Source organism: Leptonychotes weddellii, chromosome 8, assembly GCF_054177405.1.
Source record: "Leptonychotes weddellii isolate Sample4059 chromosome 8, ASM5417740v2, whole genome shotgun sequence".
In the NCBI taxonomy this organism is placed as follows: Eukaryota; Metazoa; Chordata; class Mammalia; order Carnivora; family Phocidae; genus Leptonychotes; species Leptonychotes weddellii.
The window spans coordinates 61,754,530-61,774,839 of record NC_138376.1 but is presented as its reverse complement, the minus strand read 5'-3'; the positions used below and the strand labels follow the sequence as shown (position 1 = coordinate 61,774,839).

Genomic DNA, 20,310 nt, shown 5'->3' with positions numbered 1-20,310 from the left:
CTAAAATATTGATGTCAGTAGCCTGAGAATTTCACCTCATCTATAAACATGGGGTCAGACAACCGCAGGTTCCCTTTCTGTACCAGTTACCCTGTTGAGTGATGAGCTCAAGATGTGAATAAAGATTGCAGGCTTTGGATTTGGCAGGATATGTTTGAGGATCACTGCAGGTGATTTCTTACTTGTTTCAGGAACAGCGTCTGTAGCAGTGGCGGGCATCCTTGCGGCTCTTCGAATAACCAAGAACAAACTGTCTGATCAAACAATACTCTTCCAAGGAGCTGGAGAGGTACCTGCCTTATACAATACTTTCTTTCCCTTAATGAACAGAGCTTATCTTAATTATTCATCAGTTTGAAGTTTGAGGAATTCTTTCAATTTTTAGTATATTGCAGGCTATAGGTTTTATTGAAAGATTCCCCAGTTAAGTGTTGAGGCATATTCATTTGTCATAGGAGACTTAGTATAGAGGTATACTTTTCGCAATCTTAAATTTCTGGAGATTATCAAATAGTGGCGTGGGTTTTTGTTTTTCATATTTTGCGGGAACAAAAAATTTACATTGTGTGATTATGTTAAAAAGCCTTTAAGTATTTAAGCTATTATATCTGATGCTTTTAGTATCCTCCAGTGGCACATATGAGTTTTCTTAATTTGACTCATGAGTCAGTGCGCACTTATATAACTATGTACAAGTTTTTAAGAGAAAAATATTTGAATTGGAGACTTGTCATGATTTATAACTGTTCACATGCAAAAGAACCAAAACATTTACAGTTGCTGGAAGGAGATGGCAGCAAGACAAAAGTGGGCTGTTTTCTCTTCTCTTTTGCTATGAGTTAATCATTTGAAAGAAGAAAACTAGACTCCAATGATAATTCACCCCCAAAATAGAAATTAAAATGTCAATTGAGTTTTTTTCTTGTGAGAAAACTGCCCAAATCTGTTCAGAATTATAGAATGTAATGAATGGAGAAATACTTTGTGGCTATATATATTTTAAGAAGCTTTAAATTTTCTTTTCTTTTTTTTTTTTTTAAAGATTTTATTTGTTTGACAGAGAGCAACACAGCGAGAGAGGGAACACAAGCCGGGGGAGTGGGAGAGGGAGAAGCAGGCTTCCCGCTGAGCAGGGAGCCCGATGCAGGGCTCGATCCCAGGACCCTGGGATCATGACCTGAGCCGAAGGCAGACGCTTAACGACTGAGCCACCCAGGCGCCCCAGAAGCTTTAAATTTTCAAATTGAATATGATTGGGGTGCCTGGGTGGCTCAGTCGTTAAGCGTCTGCCTTTGGCTCAGGTCATGGTCCCAGGGTCCTGGGATGGAGCCCCGCACCGGGCTCCCTGCTCCGCGGGAAGCCTGCTTCTTCCTCTCCCACTCCCCCGGCTTGTGTTCCCTCCCTCACTGTGTCTCTCTCTGTCAAATAAATAAATAAAATCTTTAAAAATAAACAAATTGAATATGATTAAGTGTATTACACTGGTAGAAATTGTGTATATAGTGTTGGTTTTGATTTTACTTGTTCTTAAAATGAAATACACAAAGCTGAAACTTAAATGCCAAGATGTAAACATGTCAGAGTATTCAGAATATAAATCACAAGTTCATTTTCACATCAAAATAAAAATCAAGGCTAAATTACACCTTATTAAAATTTGAGTTTTTTATTTGTGTGGCTGTTACATGCTGTATTTAATTTTAGTCAACTTCTTTGAGTTCAAATTCTTTGAATTTCCAAAGGGTTTTTGATGAATGGTACAGGCCAGTTCTTAATACTCAGCAGGGCAGAGGTATTCATGGTTGGATGATTCAAAACTGGCACTTGTTTGTCCCTGAAAAGGTTTTGGACATTCACAGATTATCACAAAATTTATCAAATACCAAAGAAGTTGATTCCTTTAATCTTGCAAGAGATTTCACAGTACTTTCTTTGTCCAAATTAATAGAGTAAATAAATGCTTGGGGACAGAGATTTTATGTGTTTTATTCTATTGTCTAATTGGTCAGGTTCCCATCCAAATGACCAGGCTTCATTCTTCAAATTCAATTAGAGGAGCTGGGGCCCAACAATAAACAATACAGTCCAATAAGCAAGGCTGACCAGGTCATTCTTTTAAGTTCAGTATTTCCTCGTTGGAGCAAACCTTAATTGCATTAACAGGATTAAAGATGATGACAATCAAGGATATCACTGGTTTATCTGTAGCTATAGAACAAGCCACATAATGGTGGTTCTGTTGTGATGAGAAGAGTAAATACTTGTCCTTTAGCTTACCCCAAATGTGACAAAAATACTTGGCTCCCAGTATAAAGGAATGAATATAACTGTTTCGGTCAGTAGATCCATTCTCTTCCATCTTATTAACACAGATAAAATGGAGTGAAGCGTAACTCTTGGTAAGTTATTATGTGGAACAACTTTTTAAAGTTTTGTTTTCGTAACGCCCTTCACAGGCTGCCTTAGGGATTGCACACCTGATTGTTATGGCCATGAATAAAGAAGGTTTACCAAAAGAGAAAGCCATGAAAAAGATATGGTTGGTCGACTCAAAAGGATTAATAGTTAAGGTAAGAATTTGTCATTTTCAACTGAATAAAAATTAATGTGCCATTCTGGATGCCCATCTCAAAGATTACTACTACTTCCACTCGTCCTAACCCCCAACACTGTGTTAAATGCATAGCCATGTCGTACAATAATACTGATACTCTTCTGAAAAAGAAGACTGGCTCAGCTGCAGAATTGGCTCGTGAAGTACGGAGGCCCCTTACAACTCTGTGGGTTGTCAATGCATTTGAATTAGTCTCCAGAGGAGGCAGTTTGATGCTGATACAGCTGAACACCTAGGTATAACTCCTTTTATTAAGGGCTATCTGTCAAATTGCACCCTAAGAAAAATAAAGAACAAATGATGAAATAGCTACTCTTTAGCCTGCTACTTTCTCTCGACTAAATTCTTGAGGATTTGAATGGGAATTCTGAGAAGCTCTTTAATAAATGGGCTGTTTCAATGTTAACTACAAGGTTGTTTCCTCAGCTCTAATAGAGATAACAGGAACTACTTCATAGGTTATTGTGAGAACCAAATAAGACTAGGTAGGTTGACCATGTTGCTACATAGTTACAAGGCATTAATATTACTTCTACCATCTGTGCACATTAAGCACTCTTCCTTAAACCGACAGAAAAAAATACTTGTAAATTTCCTTTCTACATGAAGATGAATTTTTAAAATAACCAGTGATAAGCACAGACTTCAGGAATGTACTATAGAAGCAAATGTGAAGGTGTACAAACTTTCTGGAAAACTAGCTTATGTGTATCCAAAGCCTTAAAAATTTTATGTTTCTGGGACGGCTGAGTGGCTCAGTCGGTTAAGCATCTGCCTTTGGCTCAGGTGATGATCTCAGGGTCCTGGGATTGAGTCCCGCATTGGGCTCCTTGCTCAGCAGGGAGCCTGCTTCTCCCTCTGCCTGCCACTCCCCCTGCTTGTGCTCTCTCTCTCTGACAAATAAATAAAAATCTTTAAAAAAAATAAATAAAAAATAAAATTTTATGCTTCTGATCCAATAGTTTCCATTGTAAGAATATATCTTACAGGCTAGAGATGTACACAATCTTTTATGGTTTTTTTTCTTTTTTAAAGTTTTTATTTAAATTCTAGTTAGTTAACATACAGTGTAATATTAGTTCCAGGTGTACAATGTAGTGATTTAACACTTACGTACACCTGGTGCTCATCACTAGTGCCCTCCTGGATCCCCATCACCTATTTCACCCATCCCCCCACCCACCTCCTCTCTGGTAACCATCGGTGTGTTCTCTATAGTTAGAGTCTCTCTCTTGGTTTGCCCCTCTCTCTCTCTTTTTTTCCCTTTGCTCATTTGTTTTGTTTCTTAAATTCCACACATGAGTGAAATCATATGGTATTTGTCTTTCTCTGACTTACGTATTTCACTTAGCATAATACTCTAGCTCCATCCATGTTGTTGCAAATGGCAAGATTTCATTCTTTTTTATGGCTGAGTCATATTCCATTATGCATACATACATATAAGAGGAGTAGGGTAGAGTACAGGCAGGAATCTAGCAGGACTCCTTGGGTGTCTGGATAAATGATGTGGCCATTAGTGTAGGAAAGGAATAACGAACAGACCAAGTTTAGGAGAAAGATAACGCAATCCAGTTTGGATATAGCAAGTTTAAGGTACCTTTGCACATCTCATCCAGATATATATATGAATACACACACACACACACACACGGATGCCACATCTTTTTTTATTCATTCATCAGTCAGTGGACAGTTGGGCTGTTTCCGTAATTTGGCTATTGTAGATGATGCTTCTATAAACATCAGGGTGTATGTATGTATTCCTTCAAATTAGTATTTTTGTATTCTTTGGGTAAATACCTAGTAGTGCAATTGCTGGATCATAAGGTAGTTCTATTTTTAACTTTTTGAGGAACCTCCATACTGTTTTCCAGAGTGGCTCCACCAGTCTGCATTCCCACCGATAGTGCAAGAGTGTCCCATTTTCTCCACATCCTCGCCAACACCTGTTGTTTCTTGTGTTGTTGACTTTAGCCATTCTGACAGGTGTGAGGTGATATCTCATTGTAGTTTTGATTTGCATTTCCCTGGGGATGAGTGATATTGAGCATCTTTTCATGTGTCTGTAGGCCCATCTGTATGTCTTCTTTGAAAAAATGCCTATTTATGTCTTCTGCCCATTTTTTAAGTTGGATTATTCATTTTTGGGGTGTTGAGTTTTATAAATTTTTTTATGTATTTTGGATACTAACCCTTTATCAGATATGCCATTTGCAAACATTTTCTCCCATTTTGTTGCCTTTTAGTTTCATTGTTTATTTCCTTTGCTGTGCAGAAGCTTTTTATTTTGATGTAGTCCCAATAGTTCATTATTGCTTTTGTTTCCCTTGCCTCAGGAGACATATCTAATAAGAGGTTGCTATAGCCAATGTCAGAGAAGTTACTACCTATGTTCTCCCTTAGGATTTTAATGGTTTCCTGTCTCACATTTAGGTCTGTAATCCATTTTGAATTTATTTTTGTGTATAGTATAAGGAAGTGGTCCAGTTTCATTCTTTTGCATGTTGCTGTCCAGTTTTCCCAACACTATTTATTGAAGAGACTCTTTTTCCCATTGGATATTCTTTCCTGCTTTGTCGGAGATTGACAACAAACTATTCGGTTCCAATGATCTATGTGTCTGTTTTGTGCCACAATGTTTTATGTTTAAGGATGTTATCACAGCATTACTTAGAATAGTGATATGTTTTATTATACAGCCATTATAATAGTAATATGCTGTCTTCTGCTGTCTTAGCTGAAGAAAAAAAAAGTAATATGTTGTGTTTACCTAAATAAAGGATGATTGTGAAATAATTGTGGAGTAGCCAGATGAATAGAATATACAGTCTTAAGGTTTTTTTTTTTTAAAGACCAATAAATAACATTAAAGGATTAGCAATATAATGTTAGATGAAAAAAGGAAAAGACAATGTTATATGTTACTATTTTATTTTAAAAATTGAGTTGCATTGTTGCCTGGGTGACTCAGTTAGTTAAGTAGCTGACTCTCGATTTCGGCTTGGGTCATGATCTCTGGGCCATGGGATTGAGCCCTGTGTAGAGCTCCGTGCTCAGCGGGAGTCTGCTTCAGGTTCTCTCTCTCCCTCTCCTTCTGCCCCTTCCCCACCCCTGCTTGCATGCATGCACGCTGTCTCTCAAATAAATAAATAAATCTAAAAAACATTGAGTTGCATATAAAATTACAGAAGTAAATGTATAAAATATGTATTAGCTTAAAACTTATATTATTTTTAATGCCTTTCTGTATATTCCAAATTCTTCTTAGCAATTGTGTTCTTTTAGAGCTATAAAAAATTTTTTTAATTAATACAGACAAATTTTGCCTTAAAGAGTGTATGCCTAACTCTTTGTGGCAAATGAGTATCTATAAGGAAGTAAAACAAGACAGGAAGTACTTTTACAATACCTCCTGAGAACCAAATAATAATCATTTTATTAATTGTATTAACTTGAAATGTAATTTTTTATAATATATAAGAAAGCATAAAGTTTAAAGTTTTTTGGCTTAAAAACTGCTATGGCTTTCAAGAATCAGCATAAATAGAAAAAGTTGTACATTGTGGCCACTCATATTATGGTCATGAAATGAGATTTACTGAATGAAATTGCCTCTGGGTCAGGCATTATACTAGACTCTGGGACTCAGTAAATCCCTTGATCTCAGGAGGCTCACAAACTAGTGGGAAAAACTCAAGCCGAAAGTTATGTCTCTATATGAAAATGTTATAGAAATAGGTCCTGGGCACTGGGTGGCTCAGTTGGTTAAGCGACTACCTTCAGCTCAGGTCATGATCCTGGAGTCCCAGGATCGAGTAGTGCACTGGGCTCCCTGCTCAGTGGGGAGTTTGCTTCTCCCTCTGACGCTCCCCCCTCTCATGTTTTCTCTCTCTTTCTCTCTTTCATTCTCTTTCTCAAATAAAAAATCTTAAGAAAAGAAAAGAAATATGTCCTTAGTGCCATGGGTGCCCTGGAAATGATGTTCCCAGCTGCACTGATGAGAATAATAAGAATGCTGAGGAGGGTTGCTAGAAAAGGTGTCTCTTCACTTCAGTTTGAAAAGAAGAGTTAGGAGTTTATCTTGAGTCTCCATGGACATCTGAAATGTCTCCTATCTGAAAGTGAGACAGGGAAGTATAATGGAAAGTTCACTAGATCTTGGCTGAACCTGTGGATCATGTCTTTCATCTCTGTGTCTTCAAAGCTCTACATAGTGTCTAGCACATAATTGACAGTAAATATTTTTGTTAATAAATGAATTGATTGATGAACGGTCTTCCAGGCAGAAGAACAGCATTTGCAAAAGGAAATATTTCACTATAAGAGGTATTTAGGGATTAGATTTGAAAGGAAGCAGAAGGCTCTTCTAAATCCTGACAATGAGCAATTGAAGAAACTTATACAGAGGAGTTTGTGTCTTGTCAATCTAGGCATTGTGGAGGATGGATTGAAATGAGGTGTAACTGAGTAAAGGAAACTGGTTACAAAGCTGTTGTAGTAATACAGATAAAAATTAATTGATGCCTGAAATAAAGCAGTGATTATGGGGGGTGAGTGAAAGACATTGATTCAGTAGATGTTTAGCAAATAGGATTGGCATGCTTAGTAACCACTAAATATGGAAGGAGGAGTAGGGTAGAGTACAGGCAGGAATCTAGCAGGACTCCTTGGGTGTCTGGAAAATGATGTGGCCATTACTGTTGAAAAGGAATAACGAACAGACCAAGTTTAAGACAAAGATAACGCGATCCAGTTTGGACATAGCAAGTTTAAGGTACCTTTGCACATCTCATGGAGAGGTCCCCTTGGCAATCAGAAGTACAAGACTGATGCTCAGGATAAGGGTCTGGGCTCCTGGAGATAGAGATTTCGGGAATATCTGCATGTAAAAAGTTGGAGCCATGGAAAAAGCTATACAAATTGCATTGTATTTAGGGATGTAATACATGTAAATATCTTAAAAAGTGAAAGCCTGTGACTATGGATTTCTTTTGTGATTTCTAATGACATTTTTATGTGAAATATTTATAAAAATATACAGATTTTAGCATCTCAAATAATTTTAGTGTAGACTTACTGAACTGAGACTCCAAATTCCATGGATTACAATACTTGGAATAACTGTGAAGTTTGTTGCCTAGACCTAATCAGTCATTCTTACCTCATGTCTTTTACTTGCCAAAATAAAGAACTGCATATATTCTGCTTGCCAAGATAAAGTTACATTTTAAAATGTTGTTATATATTTAACAGCTTGTGCACTATTTAATATAAAAGAAACATGAAGCTTCAATTAATCACTTTTTTTTTCAAGTTTTTAAAAAGTCAGAATTATGTTGATTTTTGTTGCGGAACTAATAAGTCTGAGGATAACTAGTAAATTAATATAATCTTGCTTTCAAGTTTTCATGACTTTTTGTTTGTTGTTCTTTATCCTTCATACTTTCACAACCTCTCCTGAGAACCAGTAAGAATCATTTTATTAACTTTACTAACTTGTCATGTAATTGTTTATAATACAGAAAAATATACCAAACTCCTTCACTTTTTAAAGACATAAAACCAAAAACTAAAAAGTATACTGTGTGGTTGCCTAGTTTATGGAGTTCCATCATCATCAGACCAGATGATAATTATTCTGACAGTGATATGGCATTGGTATCCGCAAGGAGGGCCCTGTCTATAGACGCAGAGAGGGGCCCGATTCATCTCTGATGAACTAATGACCTGACAGCAGAACTGGGCCAGTGCCATGGGGCAAAATGTCCAAGCAGGCGTGGATTCCAAGAGAAGGCAAACAAAAGCACTTGTGGAAGAGGTCTTCTAGTGCCTGTGTGTGGGAAAGAATAAATATTTATCAGAAACAATCCATAGTTAATTTTTTATACCTGTTCTGGGTCATGAAGTGCTAACCCCAAATCTCGATGGTCTTTGCCACCTATCCTCTCCACCAGTACCAAAACATCTGTGCTTTTGAAAAAGGTGGTAATTCAGTATGGCTAGCCGTATCTTCTGTCCTCTCCTAAGAATCAGCACAAAATAAGGGGATAGGGGAGATTGAGGAAATAATAACACTCAAAAGAAATTCTCAGCTATCCGTGATACATTTGGTATAATTAAAGACTCTTAAAAAAAAGAGAAACACACAGGATTTGGGATTTCTTCGATAAGAAATGCCTATGTGCACTTTGCCAAAGGAAGGCAAAAAGCATTTCAGTAAGGGATCCTGGAAGCGGGAATGAACAGAAAAGAAGTCTTCTATACCCATGTCCAACTGATAGGAGTAGTGTAAAGAATGTGGATTCCCAATTAGATTTTGCAAGAAGTAGGAAAATGAGCCATTGGTGCAGAAAACCGAACGTCTTCATGAGGGTGTGGGCATTCGCCTTAATGTTGCCGATCTAGAGGTCACATTCCAGTAGTTTATTCATCTAAACCAGATCTTCAGATAGACTTTGAAAATGGTATAGAAATTACCAGAGAGACCTTTATTTTTGTCTTTTGATTATTCTGTTTTTGGCAAGTAGAGGCTTTCGGTAGTGCTAGTATTCCATTTCATGATTCCTGGCCTTCCTAAGTCTCCAGCAAGAATCAATCCTTTGGAGGAGAGGCTGTGGGTAATCTATGTTTCTTACTGGGTGGATGTCTTCTGGTCAAGATCTGGCTTCGGTTGGCTGGGAGCTACCCACGCTGTTGCTGTGATTCAGAAAGTAAAGTGTTCATGCTGAAAGCATACATCTTTGCCTTTCATACAATATGTATCCATTTTCTTTGTGATTTGCTTCTCGTTCCAGGAAATATAGGGGATTTAAACCACATTAAATATTTTTCATTATATTTAAAGTTGTCAGTCAAAAAAAGCAGTACTAGAAATCTGTGATTAATAATTTGTTATTATGAAACTTCTCTTCTTTAGTAAAAGAAAAATCATTTTATATGTTTTTGAAAACATATCATGTATCTTTTTAAAATGCATCTAGTAGAAATCTGATAAATTGTTTGGTGCAGTGATTCTCAAACTGGTAATCATCCTAGTCACTTGGGAGACTTTAAAAAAAATATGCCCAGATTCCAGAGCCTCCTCCTGGACTTGAATTAGAATATCTGAAAGCAGGGCTCAGGAATCTCTCTTTCCTGAGGTGAGTCTGGTGCTCAGTTAGCTTTGGAAAGTTCAGATCTGGCTCATTTTCATCACACTGTCATCCTCACTAATCCAGACTGTTTCAATAGATGGAGAAGTCAACATCCATGGAAGTCTCAAAGGACATGCCCTAGGTCATGAGTAAAGGGAAGAGCCTGGGGACTGTGATCCTGAGCCTTAGTCCCATATTCTGTCTCCAGCATTTGTAGATGGCATTTTCTGTGTCTCACTCGGGAGCTTTTATTTACTTTTCTGAATATCATGAATAGTTATCAGGAGTAACATAAATTTATTTGCTGTTGGCTATTAGAATGCATTCTGCTACTAGTGATTTATTCATGTCCCTAGCCAACAAAATTTATCACAAATTAATTGTATATTGACAGCAATCAATTGTGTGGACAAAATTGTAAAATACATTTAAAATTTTATTTTTTTGAAGATTTTATTTATTTGACAGAATGGGGGGGGAGTACAAGCTGGGGGAGGGGCAGAGGGAGAGGGAGAAGCAGGCTCCCACTGAGCAAGGAGCCAATGTGGAGCTCGATCCCAGGACCCTGGGATCATAACCTGAGCCAAAGGCAAACTCTTAACCAACTGAGCCATCCAGATGCCCCTACATTTAAAATTTTTTAAAATTTACAGTTCTGGATAATCGGAGACACAGCTCTCAGGAAAATACTTTGAATTATTGAATTAAGAATGGGAATCATGTCCGTCACTTTCAGATTACTCAGTGTCTTCTAAACTCAGTTTACATCATGGATTTGCAGGTCCACATTCAATATAAATAGACAAGACCCCCTTCTTTTGTTTGCATTTTGCAGCAGCACAGTTCATGTTGTACCAGGTTGAATTCAGTTATTTCAGCTGCTAAAAAAAATCATTTCTAAGACTTTTATTGCTAGTTTTATTTTCTCACGTGGGAGGCTACTTCTTGCCTGGTGATCTAATGAAAATGAACAGATTTCCATTTTTATGGAGATCGTATGTGAATTTATTTTAAACTTACAGAAGCAGTTTGGATGTATTTGCCTTGTCATGTAGTTTGTCAGCAGTTGAATGGTCAAAAACTGGTTGTTTTCTCAGACTGGGAACACCAGATGCTTTCAGCAAGCCTTCACTGTGAGGTCCTTATTCTTCTACTTCATGCTTTGGGCCAAGGCTGTTTTTCCATGGATTGTGTGGAATCTTACTGTTTGACAAGCCTAAGCACTTAAAAAAATAAATAAAGCAGTGGCGTATTTTCCTCTTTTTTAGTATTTCCTATTCCTATTCTATTGATAATTCTGAAAATCTTAAAAATGTTCTTTTCTCTCACCATCCTTTCTGTGGGGTTTCTCCTTTCTACTTAATGTAAATCCCAAGGAAAGACTGATTATATTTTACTGTTACTAAAGAAGAAAACATGATACTAGAATGCAGTAATATAACATTTAAAGCCAGATCTAGGAAGTGTGGTCTTCCTTGACCATATGCAACATTGGTTATTACTTTGATGGAATGCAGTTTTCAGTTCTGTGGTATATAAAGGGGAACAAGAGCATCTGAGAGTTCGGTTGAGCCACTAACCCATGATAGGGAAGAGAAATGGGTTCAAGTAGGAAAGTAGATTAAAAACATTGGGGTTCCTCACCTGGGAAAGGAGACAGTGTGATTCAGTATCTGTTTTCAAATACACAAAATATTATTTTTTTAGAAGATTTTACTTATTTATTTGAGAGAGAGAGAGGGAGAAGAGAGAGTGCAAGCAGGGGAGGGGGGGAAGGAACAAAGGGAAAGGGATGAGCAGACTCCATGCTGAGTGCCGGAGTTCATTGATGGGCTCGATCACGAGATCTGAGATCATGACCAAAGCTGAAACCAAGAGTCACATGCTAAACCGACTGAGCCACCCAGGCACCACCCCCCACACAAAAGATTATTTAAGGGCAATGATACAAAATTGAACAAAAAGAAATTGTATTAAATTGCAGTAAGCAGGAATTTGGGAATAAAAAACAATTGTTTAAGTATAGAGAAATGATAGAATTTACATTGCCTTGAATCTTTAAAAATGTATAGACAATTTCTTGGTTTTAATGTTTTGGTCATTGGCCTTCCCAGAAGAAAAGGGTTTGTCAAGGCAATTTCCTCCTGACTGTGTGTGCTATTTTCAGATATGAAATGAAGAGACTACTAGCCTAAAGGTATGGATTGGTTAGATTTTAAGTTAAATTGCTATACAAGGAGACCCCAAAATATGGTAACTTAAACAAGTTAAAATTTATTTCTTTGTCACCTAATAGTATAGAGGTAGGCAGAAGAGAGGCATCTGTGCATCCATCTGTCCCGGGGTACAAAGAAGCTTTCCAGTTCTCACTGTCCCAGCTAGCTGGGGGGAGAAGGTGGGGGCTGGCCGGAGCATGGTGGGGGAGGTGGCTGTGTCTGAAGTTACACACATCACTTCCACTCCATCCTTTTGACCAGAGATAGTCTCATGCCACTCGACGTGCAACGAGTCTAAGAAACAGTCTCCACCTGGGTAGCAATGTGATTGGCCAAAACTGGAAAATCTTAGTATTAAAAAGGAGTGAATGAAAAAAAGTTTTTTTTTAAAAAAAGGAGAGATTATACACCTAAAAATCTAAGATTTCATATTGTATTTTCACAATAATATAATATAATTTAAAAAAACCCAGGAGAACATGAGGTTTCTGGCTGGCTCAATCAGAATAGCATGCAACTCTTGATCTTGGGGTCATGAGTTTGAGCCCCACACTGGGTAGAGATTACAAAAATAAAACTTAAAAAAAAGAATTAAAAAAGGAGAGCATGAATATTGGTGGACAATTAGGATTCTCTACCATAGCATGAAAAGGGTTTCAGGATTTGGACATAAAATTAATATGACATTTTCAAGGGGTGCCTGGCTGGCTCAGTCAGTGGAACATGTGACTTTTGATCTTGGGGTTGTAAGTTTGAGCCCCACATTGGATGTAGAGATTACTTAAAAATAAAATCTTTAAAAAAATGTAATATGACATTTTCAGATACGATAGTAAATTTATTGAATTATATTTGCATAATACTTAACACTTTGTCAGGTGGAAAATCAAAAAGACCAGTAGGCAAACCCTGTGATACGTTGTCTTCTCTAAGAGTTATCCATTTCTCAGCAGCTCTCGAGACTACATAACATTGTGCTGAGGTGACTCTAGCTGGTTTGGAGTAGTTTGAATAATTATCCTGAGATCTTTTTCTCTGTTTGAGAACATGGCACACATTAAAGTTCCCTTGTCCATAAAAACATTCTGAAGTGCAAATCTTTAAACCTTAGAAGAACTAGACACATGGGACACTTGGGTGGCTCAGTGCGTTAAGCTTAGTCTGCCTTCAGCTTAGGTCATGATCTCAGGACCTTGGGATGGAGCCCCACATTGGGCTGCCTGCTCAGCGGGAGCCTGCTTCTCCCTCTCCCCCTTGCTCATGTGCTCTTTCTTGCTCTCACTCTCTCTCTCTCAAATAAATAAATAAAAAGCACTACCACAAGCTTCGGGAAGAGCCATATGGCCACTACTTCGTGATGTGCATTTTCTCCCTCAAGATCCTATGAAGGTTCCTCAGCTTGGTGATTGCTGTGTTGAAAGTAGAAACTCTGGCTGCAAGATCTAGTTTAGCCCTTTAGCCTCAAGTGTGCAGGAACCATGCCAAAAGCAATTTGGAGTTCTGTAGTGTTTGCCATATAGAGCCTCAGGTAGACGCTATTTTCAGATATGAAATGAAGATGATACTTGCCTTTATACTTGAAATAGAGTATATGCATTTCTGGGAAAGAGCAACAAGCCAAAACTATGCCGTGTTTAGTTCAGAATGCTGGAAGCTAAAAGTTATTATTCCCAGGAAGTATGTCTCCCCAAGCTGCAACTTTATTTAGTACCTGTCCTAGAAATTTCATTGTTGTGAGAACAAAAATAGTCGTCATGAATTTTAGCTTATATGACTTCCAGAAATAGTTCAGAAATAATTTAAATACTGTAACTCTCAAATGGTTCCAAGTTCTTATTCCTATCCAAGACCAGAATTTTTCCTACTTTTCCAATAATGCAAGATTATTATTTTTTTTTTTTTTGCCAAATAACTAAGCAGTAATAAGAGCATTGAGGTAGCAGATAGATTGCAAAAGCTTTCCTTTCATTAAATCATTTCAGGAAAGGGAACCTCTTACTCCCAAAGCAACAGATAAGAACAATGAGTAAAAAAAAATGATGGGATGTATAATCAAAATTAAAATTATCCCCTGTATCACTCAGCTATTGCTGGGTTATCAAAAGCCACAAAATCTCAGTGACCTACAACAATAATAATTTATTTCTCACACCCCTGAGGGCTAGGTAGAGAAGCTCTGATGATGTCGGCTGGGTGGCTCTAAGTCATAGGTTGGGTCCAGGTCTTTTTCACAAGGTTCTCATCCTCGTTGGACCAGCGGCTAGCCAGGTGACGCACCTTTAAAGCCCAATGGGAAAGGCACAAGAGAATAAGCAGAAACACCAGTTATTCTTAAGGCCTGAGCTTGGAACTGGCACACTCTGATTTCAGCATACATTTTGTTGACCAAAGAAATGACATGCACAAGTCCAAAGACGAGAGCTTGGAAAGTATAAACTGCCTTTTGTGGAAGGAACTGTCAGGTTACAGCACAAACAACATTGACACAGGAAATGGATGATGAGGAATTGGGGCCTGAGTCAAAGTCTGAACTATCAAAATATTTGGAGGGAATTCTGAGGTACTCCAAGTGGCTCTGTTTTTTCATTTGTGACTAATAAATTATCATTAAACCTAGCCTTTGTCTATGTACTAGGATAATGTTGAATTAATCTCTGTAATTGAGATATGTAAGTGAAATAGATTTTCTGGCTGAGAAGCTAAGAGAGACGAGGATGGGGGCACCAGGTAGGCCTTCCCCTCAATTTGGTGAGAGTTGTAAAGATTTCAGTATTGTCATACATTTCTTTATATTATTAAAAGGCAATTTTAAAAAAAATCTTGTCTCATAAATACAAAAGAAAAATTGAGAATATTTAGTGTTTAACTCATGAAATCAGTCTAGGTTTGCATAAGCTATTTGTTGTTAGACTTATAACTAATTCTGTAAAGCGTATGATGATAGATAGGTTTTATTGAACAATTTGATGCTTCCTGATAAAATTGGAAACTGAATTCATATGACGCTTTTGGCTTTTTCTTAATAAATAAGATGAATATGACCTAACTATATTCAATTGAATATTACTGAAAACTAGAATGTTCTCTCAAGTGAATGTGAAATGGTAAGCTTCAAATTTGATTCTGAATGAAGTAAGATTTTTTTATTGATATATAATTGACATATCATTTTGCTCCAGTTTCGGGTATGCAACACAGTGATTCAGTATTTGTGTATATTGCAAAATGATCACCACAGTAACTCCACTTAACACCGTCATCACATATGGTTAGAAATTTTTTTTTTGTAATAACTTTTAAGATCTATTCTCTTAGCAACTTTCAGATATACAGTACAGTATTAACTATAGTTGCCAAGCCGTACATTATATCCCCAAGACTGACTTATTTTGTAATGGGAAGTTCGTACCTTTTGACCTCCCCTTCGCCCGTTTTGCTCCCTCCCCCCACCACTCCTCACCTCTGACAACCATAAATCTGTTCTCTGTATCTATAAATTCAGGGTTGTAGGGGTTTTTTGGTTCTTTTTTCCTTTTTTTTTTAGATTCTACGTATAAATAAAATCATACGGTATTTATCTTTCTCTCTCTGACTTATCTCATTTAGCATAATGCCCTCAAGGTCCATCCATGTTGTTGCAAATGGCAAGACTTCATTACTCTTTATGGCTGAATAGTATTCTCTGTGTGCGTGTGTGTATGTGTGTGTGTATTTTTTTATCCATTCATTCATCTATTGATGGACACTTGGGTTGCTTCCATGTCTTGGCTATTGTAAATAATGCTGCAGTGAACATGGGGATACAGGTATCTTTTCTAGTTAGTGTTAAGATTATTTTTCACAGTGTCTCAGAAGAAAAGGTAAGATAAATAACCTCGTAGAACTCAGAAATGACTAATGATGATAACTGTAAGAAACGTACCAAAATTATAACTGTTGCAATTATGACTTTTTTCTTCTTCACAATAATTTTAATTACAACTACAACTAATGTTGAGCTCTTGTTAAAAACTGGCACACACACAAAGAAAGAAAAACCTGGCATAATCCTAAGTACTTTATTTATTTTTTTAAGATTTTAAAAATTTATTTATTTTAGGGAGGGAGAGTGAGCTCGAGCAGGGGGAGGGTCAAAGGGGGAGAGAGAAGAAGAGGGAAAAATCCCAAGCAGACTCCACGTGTATTTTAAAAACAGAAATAGGGGCGCCTAGGGGTGCTTAGTCTGTTAAGCATCCAACTCTTGATTTCGGCTCAGGTTTTGATTTCAGGGTTGTGGGATCCCTATGGAGCTCCACACTCAGCAGGGAGTCTGCTTCTCCCTCCCCTTCTCCGTCTGCCCCTTCCCCTGCTCTCTCTCTCCCGCGTGCGCTCTCTCTCTCTCTCTTGCTCTAAAATAAATAAATAAATCTTTAAAAACAGAAATAAAATGGTAATAACCTTTCAAAACAAGAAAATTGTACCATCTTCAGGGGTAACAGTTTATAAGCAATCTGACATATACCATTTAAAAACAAATGTACCAAAACAAACATACCATTTGTAAAGCTTTTTCTCCAGGACTGTGCTGTATTATTAGAGACTGAGTTCCAGCATCTGCCTTGGGCAAGTCCCTTAACATATCAGAGCCTTGTCTCCTCATGTAAAATGACTCTAATTAGTTGCCCTATTTCTTTTTTTTTTTTTTCCTTCAAGACTTATTTATTTTAGGGCGCCTGGGTGGCTCGGTTGAGCGACTGCCTTCGGCTCAGGTCATGATCCTGGAGTCCCTGGATTGAGTCCCGCATCGGGCTCCCTGCTCAGCAGGGAGCCTGCTTCTCCCTCTGCCCCTCCCCCCTCTCATGTGCTCTCTCTCTCTCATTCTCTCTGTCTCAAATAAATAAATAAAATCTTTAAAAAAAAAAAGACTTATTTATTTTAGAGAGAGAAGTGCATGCGAGCAGGGCGGGGACAGGACTGGGGTGGGAGGGGTGGCAAAGGGAAAGACTCTCAAGCAGACTCCCCACTGAGCTCAGAGCCTGGAAGGGGCTCCATCTCACGACCCTGAGATCATGACTTGAGCCAAAATCGAGAGTCTGACGCTCAACTGACCGAGCCACCCAGGCACTCCATAGTTGCTCTACTTCTTAAAATTGTTGAGGGGATCATATGAAATATATGAAAACAACTTGTAAGTCCTAAAGTATGATATAATATTAGGCAGTGCTTTATTATTTTAAGTCAAAATCTTAAAAATTTGCAGCTAGAAAATTATAATTAGATGTTTCCTAGATAATACATGATACATTCATAAACAAAACATTAAGATAAAAATACACAAAGCTAGTTCTTGTTCAGAAAATCAAACTATGGGGCGCCTGGGTGGCTCAGTTGGTTAAGCGACTGCCTTCGGCTCAGGTCATGATCCTGGAGTCCTGGGATCGAGTCCCACATCGGGCTCCCTGCTTGGCAGGGGGTCTGCTTCTCCCTCTGCTCTCTTCCCTCTCGTGCTCTCTGTCTCTCATTCTCTCCCTCTCAAATAAATAAATAAAATCTTTAATAAAAAAAAAAGAAAATCAAACTGATATAAATATGGCATCAAGTTCTCTTTTTACTCAATGGTACATAATTTGGAAGTGCTGTGGCTAAAGCCAGCTCTGCATTCTAAGACAGTGTTATTTAACACAAATAATGTTTTGTAAATGATATTTAAATGACATTTCGCATTGCTATTTATTAGTGCCAGTTTCTCACAAATGTCTGTAGAATTAAAGTTTTTAATATTAAATAATAGTTAAGAAAGGGAAAGACTTTAGTTTGTTCACTGTTACATCCCCATTGCCTAGAACATTGTCTGAGGCACAGTATTTGTTGAAAGACTGAATGAAAGAATACTCCGATAATTGGAGAAGAGAGTTTAAGAACAGCTGTAAAACATGATACATGAAGATGTTAAACACAAATACCAGTAATATGTGTAATATTCTGAAATTTCTTTGGCTCACATAACATTTGGCAGATTTAACATTTCTTTTTATTTGCTTTACTTAGGGACGAGCTGCCTTAACACAAGAGAAGGAGGAATTTGCCCATGAACATGAAGAAATGAAGAACCTAGAAGCCATTGTTCGAGAAATAAAACCAACTGCCCTCATAGGTAAACTTCTCCCTCTTTCCAGTAAACCCTACCCTAACCCCATTTTGGCCTTGATTCATTTTCATACTGATTTTTGAGGCATAATTTAACTTTTTGAAATTTTAACCTTTGGAATTCACAAACACAATTACACGTTTACTGAATCAACAGTACCCCATGGACACCTAGATTTATAAATTTAGTACTTACTGTCTTCTCAGTTTTACTGATGCCAGCTGAAGTGGGGGGTCCCCCTCTACTAACTCGGTCAACCTCTTGATCCTTGGCATAATCAACTCTTCACCAGGCTTAATAACTCCAGATAGACAGTGGTTGTCAAATGGGAGTGACTTTGCCCCCAAAGAAACATTTGGCAATGTCTGTAGATGTTTTTGGTTGTCACAACTTTGGAGGGGTTGGGGGTAGGGTGGTCAGGGCTACTAACATCTAGTGGGTAGAGACTAAGAATGCTGCTCAACATCCTACAATGCACAGGAAAGCCCTCCCCCTGACAACAATTATCCAACCCAAAATGTTAATATCCCAGAGGTTGAGAAACACTGAACTAACTGGACCCTCCTTGAAGACAGGGACCATACTTATAATCCTCATAGCACTTAACACAGTAGCTTACACAGTGCATGTGCACATATGATCTTTAATATAGTCAATAAATTTAACGTGATTAAAAAAACTCAGTCGAAGTTATAAAACTTTATGCCTTATTTTTGTGTGTATATGATGTTAGTCCTTACTTTGTATTATACTTCATACCTAGAAGCTCTTGTGAAACAGATGACAGTATTGAGAACAATTATGATAATCATAATAAAAGCAAATACTCTATAACAAAAACTGCAATAAGCCTTTATTGTTGTTTTTAACAAAATATATTAGGAATATGATTTTTTTCCATTTCCATTATGCTAATTGCTTTATTCTTCTGTTAGGTTTCTTTCATTGAGTGATAACTTCAATTTTACAATTGAATTGGATGATTGTCTTAAGTATTAGCGCTGGTTTATAAAACATAATTACTTTATAGCCTGAGAGACTGGAATATACTCATAGAATTGTTTATAGAGAAATAATAAATATTAGGCACATTTTAATTTCCTGAAATGTTTGTAATTACAATACCTAGTAAATGGGTCACTAACTCAATGTATTATGAGCCAAATGTTATATCTGTGATTTTTTGTATAGATACTTGTAGATTTGTAACCCTCAAGATCATTGGCATTAGTAAACTTATCTGTTTTTGTCACTTTAATGCAAATATTCTATAGTTTGTTTAGGGTCTATTCGACAGTGACCTGACATGTCTCATTGTTTTGAGGGCATGAACTTCTTAGATTAATTAACCAATAGTAGTCTATTCACTGGTTTCTCATTTTTACATTAGGAGTTGCTGCAATTGGTGGTGCATTCTCAGAACAAATTCTCAAAGATATGGCTGCCTTCAATGAACGGCCTATTATTTTTGCTTTGAGTAATCCAACTAGCAAAGCAGAATGTACTGCAGAGCAGTGCTATAAACTAACCAAGGTAAAGCAAAAGTATAACTGATTTCTACCCCCCCCATTCCCCAACTCCACCAATGCTGGCGTAGACTCTGATATTTTAATAATCTAATTTTTATCCATTATAGGGGACCAAGGATATCTAAGGTTCTTACCACTTAATCTTTAAAAATTAAACAACCAAGATTGAAAGAAAAGTGAGTAAGTCAGAAGGGATAAGAGCTATTTCCTTTTCTAGAATGTTGTTGTATAAATCCTCCTCTTCAGTAAAACAAAATAAACTCTGCTGTGTTTATTGATAATTTTTCCCAAGTGATTTGGAAGTATCTAAGATTTACATATGAAAGCTAAAAAGGAAAAAGTTTGATTCTAGACGCTTATTAAAATAACTCTTGGGCGCCTGGGTGGCTCAGTTGGTTGAGCGACTGCCTTCGGCTCAGGTCATGATCCTGGAGTCCCGGGATCGAGTCCGGCATCGGGCTCCCTGCTCGGCTGGGAGTCTGCTTCTCTCTCTGACCCTCCCCCCTCTCATGCTCTCTATCTCATTCTCTCTCTCAAATAAATAAATAAAATCTTTAAAAAAAAATAATAAAATAACTCTTAACTAGCTATTTCTGAACATTGAAGCATACGGTATAAAACCATAGTCTTATTTTTGCTTTGCTAAAGCCTGGGTTTGGATTTTGATGCCATGGGTGGTACATTTGGG

General features: G+C 37.4%; 2 protein-coding genes across 3 annotated transcripts in view; both read left to right on the top strand.

The window, feature by feature from the left end:
- ME1 (malic enzyme 1) overlaps positions 1 to 20,310 on the top strand; it is a 98,720-nt gene that overhangs the window by 63,404 nt on the left and 15,006 nt on the right. For both annotated transcript variants that reach the window (XM_081828598.1, XM_081828597.1), the window contains exons 3-6: positions 192 to 289; positions 2,457 to 2,570; positions 17,994 to 18,099; positions 19,484 to 19,626. In XM_081828598.1, the coding sequence (XP_081684724.1) occupies positions 192 to 289; positions 2,457 to 2,570; positions 17,994 to 18,099; positions 19,484 to 19,626 (461 nt within the window). The remainder of the gene's footprint in view (positions 1 to 191; positions 290 to 2,456; positions 2,571 to 17,993; positions 18,100 to 19,483; positions 19,627 to 20,310) is intronic.
- Positions 1,161 to 20,310, top strand: part of PGM3 (phosphoglucomutase 3) — a 71,093-nt gene continuing 51,943 nt past the window's right edge. The window contains exon 1 of the mRNA XM_081828596.1: positions 1,161 to 1,216. The gene's annotated coding sequence lies outside the window, so the exon portion shown is untranslated. The remainder of the gene's footprint in view (positions 1,217 to 20,310) is intronic.